The following is a 22,875-nucleotide window of genomic DNA, read 5'->3' on the forward strand; positions in this document are numbered from 1 at the left end:
AACCATTCGTCCAATTTCGGTTGAACCAGAGAGGACATTCTCAGCAGCTGACAACATCGCCAAAAAAGGCCGATGTTATGTTACGGTTACTTAACTTTCCGGGACTCGCACTGTTGTAAAAAGTACAACACCTTCGAGAAAAGCTTGCTTGTCATTCACAAGACATGAGTGATCCAGAACCATGCAAGGTTAAGTTTCATTTTGCCCAGCCTAATAAGCAATCATTTTAATAATTCAAGATTGCAAACATTTGTTTTGGTCTATTTGAGAGACTCCAAGTCCTAGGCAGGCTCGTCTCTCAACAAATATTTATCATACAGAAGTGCAAATCATTTTTTTTTTATTATATAAAATAACTTCGGATCCCATAATCCGATCCGGCCAATGTTCAACAGGAAACAATGGGACAGCATACTTCGTCGAATGCAACTTGTTACAAGCAAATCGGCTAATGGTAGGTACCTCAACTAAGCAGGAGTTACTGGTCCTGGGATAGATATATCGATTTCCAAGGAAAGTTGGCCATTAGACTGGCCCAGATTACTTTAGGGAGAAAAAAATGTTGTCGAATTCCAAGGGGCATCCCCCAGAATTGTGTCTTTGGGTGAGAAAATCAATCTCTGAAAATTTCAGCTCAATCGCTTGTTGCATAAGCTGGCACATTTGATTTGAAGTTTGTATGGGGATTTCAGCCAAAAGGTATAGGAAAATACACCTCCGTCACTCATTCGATCTGGAAATTGGTTCTGATTGCTCGATTGACCTCAGAATTGCAAAAACGGCAGTTGGTATGCTACAGAACAATTTCACAGAACATTGCATGATGATTAAATGAACTTTCATATAATTTTCGGCTGATTTATTAGGAGCTGATTTGTGAATTTTTGGGTTTTTTGATCGAATCGCATCAGCCGAAACCTATATAAAAGTTCATTTAATCATCATACAATGTTCTGTGAAATTGTTCTGTAGCATACCAACTGCCGTTTTTGCAGTTCTGAGGTCAATCGAGCAATCAGAACCAATTTCCAGATCGAATGAGTGACGGAGGTGTATTTTCCTATACATTTTGGCTGAAATCCCCATACAAACTTCAAATCAAATGTGCCAGCTTATGCAACAAGCGATTGAGCTGATATTTTCAGAGATTGATTTTCTCACCCAAAGACACAATCCTGGGGGGTGCCCCGTGGAATTAGACAACTTTTTGTTTCCTGGGCCAGTCTATTGGCCATCAATATTTGAAGCAGAATTTCACGCAATTTTACAATGTTACGTAATATGTTTGCGTAGAAATTACAGACACTCAAATATATGCATAATATCCGAGAATCAAGCAGTTTTGAATGCTTTAAAGTCGGGAACATCAAAACAAGTTTGAGATTGCATTCAGTTACTCCAAAAATTGTCTTGTCGCAATCAATTCAACCTATATTGGGTTCCAGGACACTATGGAATGGCAGCCCTTACTTTGCACCGTTCAATGTGCAAAAACGTTCCATAAAACAATGAAAAACGATCCGTAACTAACATCTGAATGTTCCATAAAACGATACCATAAATCCATAAAATAGTTCGGGAGATTCCATAAAAAATAATTTTATGATCCATAAATCTTTGAAAAATGATCCATAAAAACTATATTTTGATCCATAAAATTTCAAATTTGCGCAATTTTTATCCTGATGATGATCCATAATTTCAGTAATATGATCCATAATTTTGGTCATATGATCCATAATTTTGTTTATATGATCCATAATGCTTGGAAAGAAGGCCAATGAAACTATATTAATTGATCCACACATTTTATAAAATCTATGGATCATTTGCCAAAATTTATGGATCATATCACCGAAACTATGGATCATTTGAACAAATCTATGGATCAAATGGCCAGAGTTATGGATCATATGACTAAAATTATGGATCATATTACTGAAATTATGGATCATCATTACAATAAAAAAATGCGCAAATTTGAAGTTTTATGGATCAAAATATAGTTTTTTATTGATCATTTTCCAAAGATTTATGGATCATTTGTCATACGTTCATGGTAAAATAGCAGGAATTGTATTGGTTTTCTTGACTATGTTAATGGAACATATTTTCCCATTAATTGCTAAATTTTAGTTTAGTTATGGATCGAAAAAATATTCTTTATGGGATCTCCTGAATTATTTTATGGATTTATGGTAGCGTTTTATGGAACATTCAGAAGTTATTTATGGATCGATTTTCGTTTTTTTAAGGATCCGTCTTTATTGTTTATATGCAAAAGTATGTTTTGCCCTATGGAATAGATGGTAACGATATGTCGGCGAGACTTGGATCCAGGACCAGAATCTTTTTGCAGCTTATGAACTTCTTCTCTTCATATCGAATCGTTTCATCACTCCAAATGTTTCCATGACTTGTATCATTATAGATTTATCTAGAAGAGACCTAAGCACGTATACGGGTCTCATTATAGGCCATTGTCCGAATTAATATCATTTAAAGCTCATAGGAAAACTTCAAAATTATATGTGTCTAAAAAATAGCACAATTTTAATCCTTTAGCTTGAGTTACTGCAACCAACGCTATCACTCAGCTATTAGGGGAATTCAAACAACGAACTATTTGACAGAGTTGCAGAAGAACGTTCACATTAGAAGTTCACCATACAACACATTTTGAAGTTCAGCCTCTGAATGAGTTATTGGCAAACTACTAACTGATCGAACCCAGATTACTAAATGATCGAAAACATCCCGGGTTAGGGCTGCTAACAATGGTCACATACTGCAAAACCCGTGTTTTACTATATTGAAGGAAATATTGTATTTGTAAAATTTCTATTTTCTGATTACCAAAAACGTACAGTTATATAAATTATTCTGGATGAAAAACATTTTCAAAAATGGTTTGAATGATACCGTAGGGAAACTTGCAAACGATCGAGCTGGACATAGCTTCAAGGAGTAAAATAAAAAAAAGCTGCAACGTTGTTTTGGATGTACATATATGATATGCCCGTGAGAATAACTACAGAAACTAAATTTAATTTGTTAACATCGAAAGATCATACGCAGTTTCTATTGTACAAAAACCCCATTGTCTTGATTTATGCTCTCAGTTTCAAATTCACGATTGATGTTATTGCCCATCATACCAGTGTGGCTCAATAAACTGCGCTAGAAATAAATTTCTGGTTCCCCGCTATTAAAAATAAATTTATATCACTATCACTTCACCAATGAAAACGTTTTATTGCAGCTCAGGATTATAGAAAATACCCTCCGGGCGCTCGTTAACCCAGCTCAGTTCGAACAAAAAACAATACAAGCAGAAACCACTGCACAGTTCGCCCTCCACGAGGAATTTCAGTGGATGGATTGTGTGGCTGGTGGCGGTTATCTAAAAACTAGCACTCGCGTTGCCTTCGTTGCACAAACTCCGTGGTAGCACGCCCGCCACTGTAGGTGCTTTCGTTCGGTCTTTCATCCACCGCCATCATCGGGAATGCACTCTATGTAGTTATTACGCCAATAGTACCAGCCATAAAAAGCCATTGCTTCCGCGGAAATGGAGAGGAAAAAAAAGCAAGTAACAAGAGGAAAAACTTTTCAATCCTCGCTGGCCGAGGCCAACGGTGCCGTCTGCAGGAACATACTTTCGATTGATACTTCAGGATTTATAGTTTTTTTTTTCAGCTAAGTGAGGATGCAAAAGAATTAGCATGGCTTGCATTTCATAAAGCATCAATTCGAAGTTCAAGGTTTGATGATTTGATTGATAACTAATTGGCTATCATCCCCCAGGACCGGCCCTGTTCCTTCGCATCGAACTCAGCGGAAACAGGAAGAAACGAGCGTGTAAAAAGCGATGATGTAAACACTTACCTTTAACAGCAATCGAAACCGTTTGCAGCACTTCGAGCTTTTTGCGATTGGTTGAACTCTGGCCAACACACTTGTACGTGCCGGCATCCTGGTAGACGACATCCTTGAGCGAAAACTGGCCGGTCGGCGTGGAGATACCGACGCCGAGTCCCTTCAGTCGCGCCGTCATCGGATCCAAATGGGACCAACAGCCGAGCGAACCTGCGGAAACAAAACACAAACCAACGGGAGTTAGCATCGCGCTGCACTGTGAGGAAACGGAAACTAGTGGTCAAAACAATTCCAAATTACTATTTTTTATAGCATGCAATTTTTCACGCTCATGCAATGCTGTATGTCCTTATTTTTGATCTTCAAAATAAAATGAATAATGAGTATTAAAAACTGCGTAACTCAGAAAGAAATTGATTCAATGGAAATATCAAAACCAGATGAATGTACACAATTTGTTTTATTATGACCATTTGCAGTCCCATGACACTACACTACCGGAAGGCATTCCTGTTAGAATAGATGGCCAAGAAACGCACTTGATGTCTGTTCGAGGACGACGGGCCAACGAGGGCAAAGGACGACGGACGCCGATCGGGAGAGAAAAAGGACTTTCCAACTGAATCGGCCAGTCAGTGGAGGGAAATTAAAAAGTGGAAAAAGCCATGTAGCTATGATGTATGGGGCAATTATGGGAATGTTATTGCACTTCAGAAACAAGGGAATTGCTCGTGTGCCGCTGATGGGAGCGAAATCCGGTCCGGTCCCCGGTGAGTCAGCGGCGAGAAAACAGTCAGTGTGTCGAACCGGGAACTTTGGCCCTCGTTTTGGGATGCGCACCGGTCGTCGGTCGGAGCTCGTTTGCTCGCTTTGGGCCGGGGCCAACAACGGTACGTACATATATGCGAGCGTAACAGGATGTTAGTTACAGAGTGGACCTTTTCCGTACAATTGGGGTCATGCGATTTTGTGCGGACCATTTAGCAGTGCGTCGTCTAGCAGTGAGGTACTTCATGGAAATCATTGCCAAATAGGTTGGGGCAACATTCTGCTTGACTGAGAGGTCAGAATATGATTTCAAAAGGTTTTGTTGCATGGATTGTATGCTCATGGAGATGTTATGCAATTTCTTCATTATCTCTTCATTATTTGAATCTATTAAGAAATATTATCAGGCTTTTGTAGTCATCAAGGAACACGTATTGACATAGCTTAGGAAATAAAATAGGTCTTTTTCAAGACAAGAGAACCTCTTGAAAATGTTGCTGATCAGGTTCTGCAGCATAATTACAATTTCGAAAAACGTGTCTTCCATATGTATTGTAAAAAGTAGCATGGATATAACTTTCTAGCTAATTTGGCCAAAATGGATATAAGGTCGAAAGTGTCGTTAGGGGTCGTTCACTTATTACGTAAGCATTTATTCAGGGAGGATCTGTCATTATCTTACGCTCCAAATAAATAAAAAATAAATTATAAGAAGAATATCTTACATGGGCCGTTGGAGAAAAACTGCTTATGTAATTAGTGTACGGCCCTTTAGGCCAAAAATTTCGTCTAGCCGAGGGGAAAAGCCGTTAGGCCGAATGCCATTTGATCGAAGGCCACTAGGCCGAAAGTTATTTAGCCGAATATACCATTTGGCTGAACAAACCATTAGGCCAGAAGTCATTGGACCAAAAGGATCATTTGGCTTAAAAGGACATTTGGCCGAATATGACATTTGGCAGAATAGGTTATTTGGCCGTGTAGGTGGTTTAGCTGAATTAGACCTGTGCGCCGGTCATATCATCGGCGGTGTCGACGTGGTGGTTAGTTTTACCCCGGGGGCAGCGGCGTGAACCGGCGTGAATGAGAAACCAATGGCTAAAATATCAATTTCAACGCGGTTTTTTGGATTCACTCTGTTTTGATTCACACGGTAGAAATCGCCCGTATATATCCCGAAGTATATCCGTAAATGAATTTCTGAAGGAGCTTTCAGAGAATTTTTGGAGGAGTTCTGAAACAATTTCCGAAGGAAATCCTAAACATTTTCCGTACTTGTCATAAGACGAGTTTATACCATCCCATTGAATTCCACCACTTAATTGTATCTTGACAGATACGTATTTCGACCTCAACAGTAAGGCCGTCTTCAGTGTCCGTCTTCCTCTGGAAATTCCTTTAGGCATTCTTTTTGGAAGTCTTTTAGAAATATCTTCAAACATGTTTTTTAGCAGTTCCAACGGAAATAATTTTTGAAAATCCATTTAGGCTGTCTTTTAAAAATGCCTTCGAAAAATCATTTGGAAATTACCGCAGGAAATCCTCTAGGAATTTCTTCAAAACCTCCTTCGAAAAAACATTTCAGAACTCCTTAAGATTTTTCTTTCCTTAAATAATCTAAAAATATTCGCCAAGAATTGCTTCGGATAGGTCTCCAGGGATTTCTTTAAAGTTTCTTTGAAAAGTCTCCGAGATTCCTTCGTAGATTTCTTTCGGAATTTTTTGTCAGGAAATCCTTTGAAATTTAATTAAGTAATGAAGCAGTTTCCGATAGGGTTACTAATTGAATTTTCGAAAGAATAAAACAAACAAAAAACAACAAACCTTAAAAAAATCCGAAGGTATTACTGAAAGAATTCCGTAAAGAACTCATAAAGGCTTTTTCGAAGGAATTCCTGTAGGAAGCCGCTCTTTTAGACATACGACGTTTCAAAAAATCAACCGAGATTTGGCAGAATAGGACATGAAAAGTGAAACTGACTGACTAGCGATTCACGGCAGTATGGCTCTCCAAAAAGATGTCTGAATGTTCGTTATTCCGTGAAACTTTCCAACTCTAATAACGTTTGAACGTCAAGCTTCGTACAAGACTGAGGACTTTTGGAGCTTTCCAAGCCTCTTAAAAGGAGATTTCTGAGCATGAGTATTGAAAGGAAGTTTTCAAGCCTCTTGAAAGAATAATTCCGAAACTTTTGAAAGAAGGCTTACGAGCTTCTTGAAACAATGCTTCCGAGCCTCTAGAAAGGAGACTTTCGAGCATCTTAAAAGGTGTCTCCCGAGCCTATTAAAAGAATGTTTCTGGGCATCTTTAAAAAAAGGCTTCCAAGTCTTTTGAAAGAATACTCTTAAAGAGAGCATCTTGAAAGGAGGCTTCCAAGCCTCTTGGAAGGAGGCTTCCGAGCCTCTTGGGAGGAGGCTTCCGAGCCTCTTGCAAGGAGGCTTCCGAGCCTCTTGAAAGGATGCTTCCGAGCCTCTTAAAAGGAGGCTTCTGAGCCTCTTGAAAGGAGGCTTCCGAGCCTCTTGAAAGGAGGCTTCCGAGCCTCTTGAAAGAAGGCTTCCGAGCCTCTTGAAAGGAGGCTTCCGAGCCTCTTGAAAGGAGGCTTCAGGCCTCTTGAAGGAGGCTTCCAGGCCTCTTGAAGGAGGACTTCCAGGCCTCTTGAAAGGAGGCTACCAGGCCTCTTGAAGGAGGCTGGAGGCCCTCTTGAAGGGAGGCTTCCGGGCCTCTTGAAGGAGCCCAAGCCTCTTGAAGGAGGCTGGGCCTCTTGAAGGAGGCTTCCAGGCCCTCTTAAAGGAGGCTGGGCCTCTTAAAGGGGCTTCCAGGCCTCTTGAAGGAGGCTCGAGGCCTCTTGAAAGGAGGGCTTCCGGGCCTCTTGAAGGAGGCTTCCGGGCCTCTTGAAGAGGCTTGAGCCTCTTGAAGGAGGCTCTGGGCCTCTTGAAGGAGGCTGGGGCCCTCTTGAAAGGAGGCCTGAGCCTCTTGAAGGAGGCCTCCGGGCCTCTTGAAAGGAGGCTTCCAGAGCCTCTTGAAGGAGGCTTCTGGGCCTCTTGAAGGAGGCTTCCAGGCCTCTTGAAAGGAGGCTTCCGGGCCTCTTGAAGGAGGCCTCGAGCCTTCTTGAAGGAGGCTTCCAGGCCTCTTGAAGGGCTTGGGCTCTGAGCTCTTGAAGGAGGCTGAGCCTCTTGAAGAGGCTCCAGGCCTCTGAGGGGCTGAGCTCTTGAAGGAGGCTTCCCGGAGCCCTCTTGAAGGAGGCTTCCAGGCCTCTTGAAGGAGGCTGGGCCTCTTGAGAGGCTTGAGAGCCTCTTGAAGGGGCACAGGCCTCTTGAAGGCTGGGGCCTCTTGAAGGGCCAGGCCTCTTGAAGGGGGCTTCCGGCCTCTTGAGGCTGAGCCTCTTGAAGCGGGAGGCTGAGCCTCTTGAAGGAGGCTGGGAGCCTCTTGAAGGGCTGGGCCTCTTGAGGAGGCTTCCGGGGCCTCTTGAAGGAGGCTTCCAGGGCCTCTTGAGGGGCTTCCGGGCCTTGAAGGAGGCTGGGCCTCTTGAAGGAGGGCTTCAGCTGAGCCTCTTGAAGGAGGCTTCCAGGCCTCTTGAAGGAGGCTCCAGGGCCTCTTGAGAGGCTGGGCCTCGAAGGAGGCTTCCGGGCCTCAGAAAGGAGGCTTCCGGGCCTCTTGAAGGAGGCTTGAGCCTCTTGAAGGAGGCTTCCAGGCCTCTTGAAGGAGGCTTCCGAGCCTCTTGAGGGAGGGGGCTGGGGCCTCTTGAAGGAAGGCTTGAGGCCTCTTGAAGGAGGCTGAGCCTCTTGAGGAGGCTTCCAGGCCTCTTGAAGGGAGGCTTCCGGGGCCTCTTGAAGGGCTGGGGCCTCTTGAAGGAGCTTCCAGGCCTCTTGAAGGAGGCTGAGCCTCTGAAAGGAGGCTTTCGGGCCTCTTGAAGGAGGCTGGGCCTCTTGAAGGAGGCTTCAGGCCTCTTGAAGGAGGGCTTCCGGGCCTCTTGAAGGGGGAGCTGGGCCTCTTGAGAGGGAGGCTCTTGAAGGGAGGCCTCTTGAAGGGGAGGCTTCAGGCCTCTTGAAGGAGGCTTCCAGGCCTCTTGAAAGGAGGCTTCGAGCCTCTTGAAGGAGGCTTCCAGGCCTCTTGAAGGAGGCTGGGCCTCTTGAAAGGAGGCTGAGGCCTCTTGAAGGAGGCTTCCGAGCCTCTTGAAAGGAGGCTGAGCCTCTTGAAGGAGGCTTCCAGGCCTCTTGAAAGGAGGCTTGGGCCTCTTGAAGGAGGCTTCCGGGCCTCTTGAAGGAGGCTTCCGGGCCTCTTGAAGGAGGCTTCCGGGCCTCTTGAAGGGGCTGGGCCTCTTGAGGAGGCTGGGCCTCTTGAAAGGAGGCTGGAGGCCTCTTGAAAGGAGGCTCTGAGGCCTCTTGAAAGGAGGCTGAGCCTCTTGAAGGAGGCTGGGCCTCTTGAAAGGAGGCTTCCAGGCCTCTTGAAAGGAGGGCTTCCGGGCCTCTTGAAGGGCTGAGGCCTCTTGAAAGGGAGGCCGAGCCTCTTGAAAGGAGGCTTCCGAGCCTCTTGAAAGGGAGCTTGAGGCTCTTGAAGCCTCTTGAAGGAGGCTTCGGGCCTCTTGAAGGAGGCTTCCGGGCCTCTTGAAGGAGGGCTTCTGAGGCCTCTTGAAGGAGGCTGAGCCTCTTGAAAGGGAGGCTGAGCCTCTTGAAGGGAGGCTTCCGGGCCTCTTGAAAGGAGGCTTCCAGGCCTCTTGAAGGAGGCTTCCAGGCCTCTTGAAGGGAGGCTTGGGCCTCTTGAAAGGAGGCTTCCAGGCCTCTTGAAAGGAGGCTTGAGGCCTCTTGAAGGAGGCTTCCGGGCCTCTTGAAGGAGGCTGAGGCCTCTTGAAGGAGGCTGAGGCCTCTTGAAGGGAGGCTTCCAGGCCTCTTGAAGGAGGCTGAGGCCTCTTGAAGGAGGCTGAGCCTCTTGAAGGGAGGCTTCCAGGCCTCTTGAAGGAGGCTGAGCCTCTTGAAGGAGGCTTCAGCCTCTTGAAGGGAGGCTTGGGAGCCTCTTGAGGAGGCTTCCAGGGCCTCTTGAAGGAGCTTCCAGGCCTCTTGAAAGGAGGCTGGGCCTCTTGAAAGGAGGCCTTCGGGCCTCTTGAAGGAGGCTGGGCCTCTTGAAGGAGGCTTCCGAGGCCTCTTGAAGGAGGCTTCCGGGCCCTCTTGAAGGAGGCTGGGCCTCTTGAAGGCTGGCTTCCAGGCCTCTTGAAGGGAGGCTTGAAGGAGGCAGGCCTCTTGAAAGGAGGCTTGAGGCCAGGCCTCTTGAAAGAAGGCTACCGAGCCTCTTGAAGGAGGCTGGGCCTCTTGAAAGGGAGGCTTCCAGGCCTCTTGAAGGAGGCTTCTGGAGCCTCTTGAAAGGAGGGCTTCAGGCCTCTTGAAGGAGGCTGAGGCCTCTTGAAAGGAGGCTTCCAGGCCCTCTTGAAAGGAGGCTTCCAGGCCTCTTGAAAGGAGGCTTCCAGGAGCCTCTTGAAGGAGGCTTTGAGGCCTCTTGAAGGCCTCTTGAAGGAGGCTTCAGGCCTGGGCCTCTGAAGGAGGCTGGGCCTCTTGAAGGAGGCCTGAGCCTCTTGAAAGGAGGCTTCCGAGCCTCTTGAAGGAGGCTGGGCCTCTTGAAGGAGGCTTCGGGGCCTCTTGAGGGGACCCAGGCCTCTTGAAGGGAGCTTCCAGGCCTCTTGAAGGAGGCTTCAGGCCTCTTGAAAGGAGGCTGGGCCTCTTGAAGGAGGCTGAGCCTCTTGAAGGAGGCCTCGAGCCTCTTGAAGGAGGGGCTGCAGGCCTCTTGAGAGGAGGCTTCCAGGCCTCTTGAAGGGCTTCCAGGCCTCTTGAAAGGAGGCTTCCGGGCCTCTTGAAGGAGGCTTCCAGGCCTCTTGAAGGAGGCTTCGGGCCTCTTGAAGGAGGCTTCCAGGCCTCTTGAAGGAGGGCTTCAGGCCTCTTGAAGGGAGGCTTCCAGGCCTCTTGAAGGAGGCTTCCAGGCCTCTTGAAGGAGGCTTCCAGGCCTCTTGAAGGAGGCTGAGCCTCTTGAAGGAGGCTTCCAGGCCTCTTGAAAGGAGGCTGAGCCTCTTGAAGGAGGCTTCCAGGCCTCTTGAAGGAGGCTTCCAGGCCTCCTTGAAGGCTGAGGCCTCTTGAAGCCTCTTGAAGGAGGCTTCCAGGCCTCTTGAAAGGAGGCTGGAGCCTCTTGAAGGAGGCTGGGCCTCTTGAAGGCCTTCAGGCCTCTTGAAGGAGGCTTCCGAGGCCTCTTGAAGGGAGGCTGGGCCTCTTGAAGGAGGCTTCCAGGCCTCTTGAAGGAGGCTTCCAGGCCTCTTGAAGGGCTTCCAGGCCTCTTGAAGGAGGCTGGGGCCTCTTGAGGAGGCTTCCGGGCCTCTTGAAGGAGGCTGGGGCCTCTTGAAGGAGGCTTCCAGGCCTCTTGAAGAGGCTTCCAGGCCTCTTGAAGGAGGCTGGGCCTCTTGAAGGAGGCTGGGCCTCTTGAAGGGAGCTGGGCCTCTTGAAGGAGGCTTGAGCCTCTTGAAGGAGGCTTCCGGGCCTCTTGAAGGAGGCTGAGCCTCTTGAAGGGGCTTCCAGGCCTCTTGAGGAGGCTGAGGCCTCTTGAAAGGAGGCTGGGCCTCTTGAAAGGAGGCTTCCAGGCCTCTTGAAAGGAGGCTTCCGAGGCCTCTTGAAGGGAAGGGAGGCTGGGCCTCTTGAAGGAGGCTTCCAGGCCTCTTGAGGAGGCTTGGGCCTCTTGAAGGGAGGCTTCCAGGCCCTCTTGAAGGGAGGCTTCAGGCCTCTTGAAAGGAGGCCTCCCGGGCCTCTTGAAGGAGGGCTGGGCCTCTTGAGAGGAGGCTTCCAGGCCTCTTGAAAGGAGGCTTCCGGGGCCTCTTGAAAGGAGGCTTGGAGGCCTCTTGAAGGAGGCTTCCAGGCCTCTTGAGAGGAGGCCAGGCCTCTTGAAGGAGGCTGGAGCCTCTTGAAGGCTTCCAGGCCTCTTGAAGGAGGCTTCAGGCCTCTTGAAAGCAGGCTTCCGGGCCTCTTGAAAGGGCTTCAGGCCCTCTTGAAGGAGGCTTCCAGGCCTCTTGAAGGGAGGCTGGGCTCTTGAAAGGGGCTTCTGGGCCTCTTGAAGGAGGCCCAGGCCTCTTGAAGGAGGCTTCCGAGCCTGAAGGAGGCCTGAGGCCTCTTGAAGGAGGCTTCCAGGCCTCTTGAAGGAGGCTGAGGCCTCTTGAAGGAGGCTGAGCCTCTTGAAGGAGGGCTCTGGGCCTCTTGAAGGAGGCTTCCGAGGCCTCTTGAAGGGGCTGGGGCCTCTTGAAGGCTTCCGGGCCTCTTGAAAGGAGGCTGGGCCTCTTGAAGGAGGCTTCCAGGCCTCTTGAAGGAGGCTGGAGCCTCTTGAAGGAGGCCTGAGGCCTCTTGAAGGAGGCTGAGCCTCTTGAAGGGCTTCCGGGCCTCTTGAAGGGAGGCTGGGCCTCTTGAAGGAGGCTTCGAGGCCTCTTGAAGGAGGCTTCCGGGCCTCTTGAAGGGAGGCTTCCAGGCCTCTTGAAGGAGGCTGGGCCTCTTGAAAGGAGGCTTCCGAGCCTCTTGAAGGAGGCTTGAGGCCTCTTGAAGGAGGCTTCGAGCCTCTTGAAGGAGGCTGGAGCCTCTTGAAGGAGGCTTCCAGGCCTCTTGAGAGGAGGCTTCCAGGCCTCTTGAAGGAGGCTGGGCCTCTTGAGGGAGGCTGGGCCTCTTGAAGGGCTTGAAGGCCTCTTGAAGGAAGCTGGGGCCTCTTGAGGGAGGCCGGGCCTCTTGAAGGAGGGCTCTGGGCCTGGGCTTGAGGAGGCTGGGCCTCAGAGCCTCTTGAAGGAGCCTTCCGAGGCCTGCTGAAGGGCTTCGAGGCCTCTTGAAGGGCTTCGAGCCTCTTGAAGGAGGCTTCCAGGCCTCTTGAAGGAGGCTGGGGCCTCTTGAGGGGTAATTTAATTGCAATAACAATATAGGGCATATGTAAATGCGTTGGAATTTCATTTGAAAAGCGAATACTTTGAAAATCAAATCTCAGTATTTTCGATGAAATTGTATCAGAATATTGAATAATTGTTGACGAAACGAAGTTCGCCAGGTCAGCTAGTACACCGATTCTGTTTTACACGGATTTTTTACGGCCTGTAAAAAATCCTACAAAATTTTTGCAAGTTTCCATTTTGCATGATTCGTCGAAATCATAAAACTTTTTTACACGGATTTTCAAATTTTAACTGAAAACTTTTTTTACACGGAACGCATCCCCCGTGTAAAAAAAGAATCGGGTGTACTGTATAAACAAAACAGAATAAAGTATTTAAAAAAAAAATGAGAGAACTGCAAACGGTAGAAAAGCGCAAACACAAACCGCGCATATTTGCTAAAAGAACTTGGTGGCGGTGCTGCCAGATGCAATACGCCAACATTACAGCACAGCTCTTGTGGTAGAGCAGGTAAGAGCATATCGATCGACCTTCCAATAAATCTGACATCCGGTATTCAGAATACAGTCTTTTCTAGTAAAAATGGGATCTTAAAGATGCCTCTGAAGAATCCCGTACCGTCAAATAGGGGTAGATTACAATGCTTTTCAATTACAAAGTTATTGTACTGCAAATGAAAAAGCAGAGGAAGATCAGTACTCCACCCCATATCTTAATCAGGACGTATAGAATGCGTCATGCACCTTCACCGCGATGACTATTGGATTGATTCAAGGGAACAAAAAGCATGGTTGTTTTGGATTTTCTTAGAGTTCCGATTAAGAGCTCTTCGCGTCAAGAAGCAAATTCTGGTTTTGAATTGCGGATTGTCCACGTTCTGTGATATTCCGATATAAGTTGTCCAAGTTCCAAGAAATGTTCCACGACGCAAATTATCCGAGTTCCGTTAAGAATTTCCTCCACTTCCGGTTAAAATCCTAAATCTTTGCGTTTCAAGAAGCATTGTTCAAACTCAAAAGCAATTTGCCCGAGTTCCGTGATTGTGTTCCGATTAGAATTCTCCGATCGAGAGAACCTTCGCGGTTCAAAATGCGCATTTCCGAGTCCCGAAATCCAAACGAACCCTGCAAATCGAATGAACCTACCTAATGTTCTCAATAGCCCTGAGATTTCTCGTGTGAGTGCAAATGTCTCGTTTGCTTCCATCAAAATGTTTATAACGTTAACATTTTCTTACCTATTCCTAAATTGACCTGCATTTGGACACGGCCGGCGCTGGTATTGCTTAATTTTGGGTCACCAGTTTTAACACTGATGTTAGTCCCAAACAGTTAGCTAAAATGTTATACATGAATTAAAACCAAATTAAACCACCTAGCAGTGGTACTGGCTTTCTCGCAGTTGGTCAAGACATCAACCTTCTCGATTTGGTTCACCATTTTCTTCATAACTTTTTGATCGCAATGACCGATCGTTATCAAATTCAATAACGATCAACAAGACTTTACCACCTGTAGCATGATCATCAAGACCTTCATGAACTGCTTGTTGCGGGAAAATCGATAAGAAACTGTATGAAAAGTTGTTTACATTTTCTCATATGTTGTGCACACACGCACACACATACCCACAAAATCATCGTAGGTTTATGCTAAACTAAGGCCAATTTGAACACTATTGGATAATTGTGTTAAGCTATATCAAATCTTGCTGTTGTGATCATCATCAAAACATCCTCCGGTAAAGCAAACAAAAATGCATGCATCTTATTCAATTTAAACGTTTGAATCCACTGAATTACGCAAAAGGCGTCATTTATGACTTATGCCTATGATTCCTTCCTCCAGCCAGCACACGCAACAAAGCATCAACTATTATTTTCGCGTAACCTGAGCTTCCCTTCGTCATTGTCTCCATCCCCAACTGCTCAACACCTGGCCCATCCAGGCCCTTCAATGATAAAGTAATTAAATTCGCAAGCACACCCCTCACTCAGACAATGCACTAAGAACAAATACAAAAACAGCTAAATATAAGTACTCGGGCACTTATTCCTACTGAACGAGTGAAGACGCTGATGTCGTCGGTGTCGTCGTCGACACCATCATCATCGTCAGCAACATCATCGGAGGGCGCGCTGCTTATGCTAATTGCTATCTAGCTGCGCCGAGTTCTCGACGAAAATCTCAATTGTTTTCCTTCCTTAGGTTACAACAGGTCCCGTCGCACACACCATTCCGAACGCCAGCCGTCGCGTCGTTTCCGAGCATCGACTTACCGGCGCAAACGATGGGAAAAGTGATGTACTCTCGTCCACCTACCTCGTTACGCATCGTCGTCATCATCGGACACGGCACCACCGCCCGGCTCGGTAATTATCGATAATTATTTCTTTGTAATTGAAAAAGATGAATGCTGGAAACAACCAGTTTCCACCGGCAGCACACCGAGTGGTCACCGCAACAGCATACAAACTTGTTTGGAAAGCCCCATCCGTTTGATTGACGGCCACTTACCGTGTCCATAACTGCTGGGGTAGTATCGCCAGTGGGGAGCCGTTCTCCATCGGTAGAACGGATTCAGATCCGAGGGTCCATTGCGGCTGCGACGGCTGCCACTGCCGCCGACTGATGCCCCAGAACGGCAGCCGGGTCGGAGAAGCCCCGAGCGTTGGGTGTCGTACCAACTCCGAGCCTCGGCCCCGATGTCATATCCATGTTGAACTCCGTTTCAGACACCACTGCATCACTTGCGGGTGTTATTCCGGAAAATTTTCACCTTGAAATCAATTCACCGCTGCAAATTATTGAGTCGAAATTTCACAGAAGTCACTCGCGATCGCGGCCGTCGTAAATTGAACGTCGAATTCCGTGTCGCAAATCCACTGAACCGAGTTTTTCGCACTGGACGGTTCTCTGCATCCAAATCGTACATTTTCACCAATTTGGGAAAGTCTCGCGGCACGTGATTCAGACCCACCGCTGTAATTAGCTTATTAAGTAGACGTTCGTTTGCAGAAAATCGCATAACCCCAATTTGGCAACGTTGCCGGAGATAGTTTTGAGTTCGTACAGAATCGTTAGCTGAAATCTGAGAATTAGACAGGAAAGACAATGACAATTAGGTGATGATAATAATTGCGCTGCTAGATTATGGTGTAAAGGGTAACTGACGAAACGGCGGAGGCAACCTACCTACCACATAGATATTGATTTCTGCTGTAATCATCCCAAAAATAACATTTTTCTGTCGAATTTTACACGATAAAATATGCCTATTTCGATGTGAAGAACCTACCAGTCTTGAAGGATTAAAACAAAATGTATATTTGTCCGACGGTTTTAACATGGGGATGTTGTCTTCATCAGGGGAAAAATAGTGATGAAGACACCATGCATCCCCATGTTCAAACGTCTGCCAAATATACATCTAGTTTTCAATCAGACTGCAGTTCTTCAAATAAAAATATGATCGATTTTCAATAGTTCATTATGCTCTATGTTTCTCAACAATGCTATAGATTCTAAAAAAGAAACACAGAAATATTTGAAAAGAATGGGTAGTTCATTGACGGACTGAATAATATCTCAGAACATACTGAACTTTTTGTGTACTCATTATCAATGATACAATCCATGTGTAGTAGGATGGATATTAGAGTGGGACATCATGCTCAGTCAACACAAAACCATATATGATGCAACATAAGATGCCAACGTGGAGACGATACACGTTCATATTGTATGGGGAAGTTCCTATATCGCCTCAACTTTAGCATCTTATGTGACATCATATACGATCTTGTTTTGCCTGGGCGGTCGTTTTTTCAAATCATTGGTTTTTCGAAATAATTCTGAGCCCAAACAACTGTGTAGAATTTGAGCCCGATTGGCTACTTCCTCCCTTTCCGCAACGCGTTTGAAGTTTGTATGGAAATTAGTATGGGAAAACGTATACTTTTGCATTTTCATTCCAGAGGTTTCAGTTCATCGTTAACCAAGTGACACATTGCGTTAACGTATAATCTAAAGGATGCCAAATAACTTTGCTGAAAAAGGTAGGTTGATTGTTCAAACCATATGCCATAAAACGTTTATTCTGCCAGCAGTTATTTAAAAATTATTGATCTTATAGGGCCTTGGAGCTAATGGGAGTTATTCGAAATCATTTCACAAAGTGAAAATTCTGACTAGAAGAAAAATGGGTTGTACCTTCTGAAGTTGTCCGGTAAGGTTGGCAGAAACGTGGCAGTCAGCGTATGGTTTGAACAATCAATTTTCGAAGATTTTTTTTGTAGACCTTCCAGCAACGAACCTTCTTCAACAAACTTTTTCGGCATCCTTCAGACTATATGCAAACGTATTGAGTGGCGTGATTGTCGATAAATTGAAGCCGCAAAAATTAAAAAAAATACTTCGTTTTCCCATACTGATCTCTATATAAATTTAAAACGCGATGCGGAGAGCGAGGACGCAACAAATAGAGCCCTTATTTTGCACACTTGATTGGGGTCCCAAAACGATTTAGAAAAACCTTGATCTCACTTGATTGGATGAAGTTTGCTTTATTCCATGACCACCTCTGATGAATATAGCTGATATGGGAGAAAAACTTATGTGGAAATTTTCTATGGGACGCTCATTATATTTGGTGCCCGGATGCGTTTGACAAAATTAAATCTAAATCTTTAAACTCATTAGCAGTTTTTATGGAAAAGGTATGGACAAACTGAAAGGTACAGCTTAATCAGGTTGTACGCAAAGATGACGTTAAACTCGCAGATCTGTATGTAACTTATTTATTTATGAACCAACATTGAAAAGGACGTAACATCAAAAGTTTATTCTTTCCATTTCTTTGTTTATGGGGAAGCAGGGACTATGTCCAAGGGCTTGACGATCCCTCCCCAGGCCATCTGCGAGTTGTGGCGCCTGCCTAGGATGTGGTGGGGTTTGACGGTGGGCAATGTTAAACCTCTATAAAAAGCTGCATGAATCCAGTGGCCGCCAAAGCGACCGTGTGCCGCTCAAAGCGCTAAAGCCCAAGTCCTGGTGTTAGGTGGGACGCTAAACAGCCCTGACACGACGGCCCTCCGACGAGACAGGAGGTTTGCGCAGGCCCAATAAGCCGCCTTTAAAACAACCATTACGAACGATAGAAGATACCGACTCGATACAATCGAAACGACCTGGACGAGATAAAGGATCACGGTTGGAAGCTTGGAACATGGAATGCAAGTCTTGAGCTTCGCAGGTTGCGACAGGATAATCTACGATGAATTACATCCCCGCAACTTCGAGCTGAATCTGCTGGACAGGACAGAAAGTGTGGAAAAGCGGGCGTCGAGCGGCTTTCTACCAAAGCTGTGGCACCACCAACGAGATGGGAACCGGCTTCGCGTATGAAAGATGCAAACGCGTGATTGGGTGGAATCCACGCAAGGATGTGCAGCTGAGGATTAAGGCCGTTTAACTGCATGCAGCACGAAGGGAGACCCGACGACGAGAAGAAGCGTACTATGCGCAGCTGGAGCAGACATACGATGGATGCCGGTGCGGGACGTCAAAATCGTGATCGGTGACGATGCGCTCAGGTAGGAAGGAGAATGTATAGACCGGTCATCGGACCGGATAGTCTACATAGTATCGAACGACAACGGCAACGATGCAAACTTGCAGCCTCCCGCAGATGGTGGTCCAAGCACTTTCTTCCCCACCAATCCACAAGGTCACATGAAATCACCTAATCAAGTAACGGAAAACCAAATCGACCACGTTCTAATCGACAGTAAATTCTTCTCCGACATCACGACCGTACGCACTTACCGCAGCTGAATATTGAATTCGACCACTACCTCGTTGCGAGTATGTCTCGCAAACTTTCTACGGTGTACAACACGCGATGGTGTCCGCCGCGGTTAAACAATGGGCGGCTCAAGACGGAGCTAGCCCAAAGGATACCCGTTAGGCATAGAGGCGTTAGGCATAAGGACTTAGGCATAAGTACGTTAGGCATAAATGACCCAAGACAGCCCAGTATAAAGAAGGGTATGCAAACGTCCATTATACCTAATGTACATTATGCCTAACGTCCGTATACTAACGTACATGTCTCTATACTTATCCTAACGTCCTTATGCCTAACGTCGCGGACCCAGCCCAAAACTACGCGCAGCAGCTGGAAGTTGCACTCCCAACGGAAGAGCAACTAGGCGCATCTCTTGAAGATGCTGGAGAGATATTCGATCCCCATTGGAAGCTCAGCAACCGCTGCACTAGAGCACGGTGGCTCCGGATCAGAAAACGACTGGTATAACGGCGAATGTTGAGGAGATGAATGCAGCATGGCGAGATTGCTGCAAAACCGCACGACGACGGCAGGCACGATACAAACGGGCGGAACAGACAAAACTCGATTTTCCGGAGGAAAAGGCGCCAGCAGGAAGATCGAGACCTGAAGAGACGGAGGAACATTCGCCGCTAATAACACGAAAGTTCTATGAGAAGTTGAACCGTTCACGTAAGGGCCACGTGCCACACGCGTATGTGAAGGACATAAACGGGAACCTTCTTACAAGAGCGTGAGGTGATCCAAGGTGGCAGCAGCACTACGAAGAGCACCTGAATGGCGATATGGCGAACAACGGTGGCGGTATGGTAATGAACCTAGGGCATGCGCGCGGGACTACTGCTTCCAGCTCGAATCTCGGGAAATCCAGGAAGAGATCGGCCGGCTGAAAACAACAGAACCCCTGGAGTTGACCAACTACCAGGAGAGCTGTTTAAACAGTGGTAAAGCACTGGCTAGAACGCTACTGGGTGATTACCAAGGTTTGGGAGGATGAGGTTCTGCCGCAGGGTGGATAGAAGGTGTCGTGTGTCCCATCTACAAAGGGCGATAAGGTGGATTGTAGCAAATACCGCCAATCACATTTGCTGAACGCCACCTACAAGGTATTCTCCCAAATTATATGAACTAACACCAATTGCAAGAGAGTTCATGGGAGCAGTCGAGGCGGGATTTATGGTGAACGCTCTACCATAGTTCAGGTGTTCGCCATATGTCAGGTATTGCAGAAATGCCGCGAATACAACTGCCCACATCATCTATTTATCGACTTCAAAGCCGCATATGATACAATCGATCGAGACCAGCTATGCGTAATGCACGAAACGGATTTCCGGATAAACTGATACGGTTGATCAGGCGACGATGGATCGGGTGATGTGCGTAGTTCAATTCAGGGGCATTCTAGAGTCCCTTCGAACGCGTAGAGGTTAGCAAGGTGATGGTCTTTCATTCTGCTATTACATCCTTTGGAGGAGTAATACGAAGGGCAGGAGTTGAAACAGTAGTACAATTTTCACGAAGTCCGTCCAGTTATTTGGTTCTCGACGACTGATATCATGGCACGTAACTTTAGAGGATGGAGAGCTTACATCAACTGAAGAAGCTAAACGGATTGGACTGGTCATCAACATGTCGAAGACGAAGTACATGATAGGAAAAAGCTCAAGAGAGGTCAATGTGAGCCACCACCACGGTTTCTATTTCTATCGAAATCAAGGTGGTTGAAGAATTCGTATCTTGGGCTCACTGGTGACTGCGATAACGATACCGAGAATTCGGAGACGATAGTGGCTGGAAATCGTACGTACTGGACTCGCAAACGCTCCGATCAAATAAAGTTCGCCGCCGTACCAAACTGACTATCTAAAAAACCTTATTAGACCGGTAGTCCTCTACGGACAAGGAGCACGATGCTCGTGGAGGACCAACGCACTGGAGTTTTGAAAGGAAGTGTGGCTTACCATCTATGGTGGGGTGCAGATGGCGGACGGTACGTGGAGAGCAAATGAACCACGAGTTGCATCAGCTGTTGGGAGAACCATCCATCGTTCACACCGCGAAAATCGGAAGACTGGTGGGCCGGGCGCACTTAGCAGAATGTCGAACAGTAATCCGGTTATAATGGTTCTCTTCGATCCGACGGAACAAGAAGGCGAGGTGCACAGCGTGCAAGGTGGATCAGATCAGGTGAGGACGATTTGTGGACCCTCCCAGACTGCGTGGTTGGCAAAGTGCATTGGACCGACCTTAATGGAGAAGACTTTTGGCACAGGCCACTCCGGCCTTAGTCTGGTAAAAAATAAAAATTCATTGTTTGTGTACCTATATAGCTATGTATATTGACAACGAACCGGAAAGAAGAAATATTACCTGTTAAGTCCTTTTTAAATGATGGTCTAGATTTGTAATTTTACTTTGTTTACTCCTGCAGAAACGAGACAAAGAAGGTTTCCTAGAACGCATCCATAGCAGTAGCGAAGAAGTTTACGTGCCATTGCCACCAATAACAGACGTGAGCGAGTGGCAGCAGGGACTATGTCCAAGGGCTTGACGATCCAATTCCAGGACAACTGCGATTTGTGGTGCCTGTCTAGGATGTGGTGAGGTTTGACAGTGAGCTCTGTTAACCTTCGGAGACTCGCGCCGTTATAGAAAGTACAACACCTTCGAAAAAAAAGCACGCTTATCGTTAACATCAGAAGCGGGACTGCGTGAGCGGTCCAGGACTAACGGTGCAAAGGTTTAACTTTTATAAAAAGCTGCATATGTCCGTAAGTATTCCCGCCAAAGCGACCGTGTGCCGCTGAACGCGCACAATCACAAGTCTTGGTGTTAGGTGGAACGCTAAACAGGCGGTCCTCCGACGAGACAGGAGGTTTGCGCAGACCCAATAAGCCATCTTCAAAGCCCACTAAGTAATGCAGGGGAACGGCGACGGAAATGGTAAGATTTGACAGATAGCATTTTCTTGCGTTTGTGGCTTATGAACAAGCATCTCGGAATCCAAAACAAAATTCACTCGCATTTTCAAGGGCACACCACTCAATACAAAAGCATCGCACAACTGTCATTTTCATTACACCCAGTTCTTTTTTTTTACACGGTTGAGCTATAGTCGATTAAGACCTTTAGCGTTATTGAAACTATGAGTATTCCCTTGAAAAACTCAAAGGTGCAGTCCAAAGGTGACGTAGAACCACGTAGCTATGCGAAATGGATAGTATTTGTCATCATAATTTGTGTCTCTTTATTATAATTAAGCAAACTGCTCGGAGGTCAACTGAATCAAGAAGCCGAGTAGTAGCTATCGTTAGTGAACTGTTCTCAACCCCGTGGAAAAGGATTAACGACTCATTGGTCGCATCGTCGCTGAAAACCACTGCGGCTTTCACTGGACATATAACAATCTAGAAGACACCATCCACAACGAATGGTGTAATTGATTCTGCATTTGGTTGTAAGCTGTCAATGATTCAAAATACATTTGGTTGAAAGGAGTAACAAAATAATTTTGACCTATGACAAAATGTCTTCATCGTACAAAACATATTGGATGGTTGCTGAAGATTTTTTTTTCTGTAAAGTAGCGTCTTTATCGATTTGGCTGTCGTCGGCAGAAATTGATCTTTTCTGGCAAGATTCTTTGATTTTGTTTCTGTAAGTACAGTATTTGAAATTGTTTCTGTTAGTCATTGAAAAAAATGAAAACGATTTTTTACGGTCCACCATTTTAAAGATCCGAGATGAGTTTTCTTCAAAGTGTAAAAATTAAGCGTTTGGCGACGACAGAAAGTTGCCCTCCGGTAGCACATTGTTTCCCCAATGCGGTTTTCCAAAAGATATTTGGTTACAAGATAAAGTTTGTCGCTTCGGTTCCCTTTGTTTTGCTGTCCGAAACATGTTGGGCACCAAACTGACAAATCGTATGTATTTTTCCTTCATTGACATTTTTTCGCACCTTATCCTCGCCAACAAAAGATGTTCCGGACAGCGACGATAGCGACAATCTTTATCTTAGCCTAAAATAATTTCCAATACTAACCAGTTAAACACTTGTCGGAACCTTGCATTGAAATTTTACTTCGTGTTGGTTTATCGACGGCCACTCGATGACTTTCGCTTAGACGCCATCATTTGAATACATTTCAGCCGCCACTGGTGACGTTTTCCGTGAAACTATACCAGAGCCTTCGTGCTGCTGTGTCCGCTCCGCTGAGATTGCTCTGTGTGGAATCTTTTTCGACCGCTCTTTGCAGAATATCGACCAAAATGGACCACGCGCGCCGGAAAGCAGCTTTCTTGTCTTCAATAAAGTAAGCCCATTAGCCCCGCCCCTTTGTGCTGCTTTCCGGCACGCGCGAGCCATTTCGATCGGATTCTTCAGAGAGCGGTCACTCAGTTCGAGACAGTAGCACGTGTTTGTGAAGGGCGATCCACCAGTTTCAGCCGAAAATCCGCCAGCTTATTAAAGGGCCTCAGTGCACGT

General features: G+C 46.4%; 2 protein-coding genes across 2 annotated transcripts in view; one reads left to right on the plus strand and one right to left on the minus strand.

The window, feature by feature from the left end:
* Positions 1 to 14,881, minus strand: part of LOC134219540 (uncharacterized) — a 32,880-nt gene extending 17,999 nt beyond the window's left edge. The window contains exons 1-2 of the mRNA XM_062698286.1: positions 14,818 to 14,881; positions 3,889 to 4,089 (exon numbers count right to left, since the gene is read on the minus strand). Coding sequence (XP_062554270.1) covers positions 3,889 to 4,089; positions 14,818 to 14,881 — 265 coding nt within the window. The remainder of the gene's footprint in view (positions 1 to 3,888; positions 4,090 to 14,817) is intronic.
* Positions 1 to 22,875, plus strand: part of LOC134222422 (uncharacterized) — a 301,768-nt gene that overhangs the window by 177,090 nt on the left and 101,803 nt on the right. The window lies entirely within an intron of this gene.

Source organism: Armigeres subalbatus, chromosome 3, assembly GCF_024139115.2.
Source record: "Armigeres subalbatus isolate Guangzhou_Male chromosome 3, GZ_Asu_2, whole genome shotgun sequence".
In the NCBI taxonomy this organism is placed as follows: Eukaryota; Metazoa; Arthropoda; class Insecta; order Diptera; family Culicidae; genus Armigeres; species Armigeres subalbatus.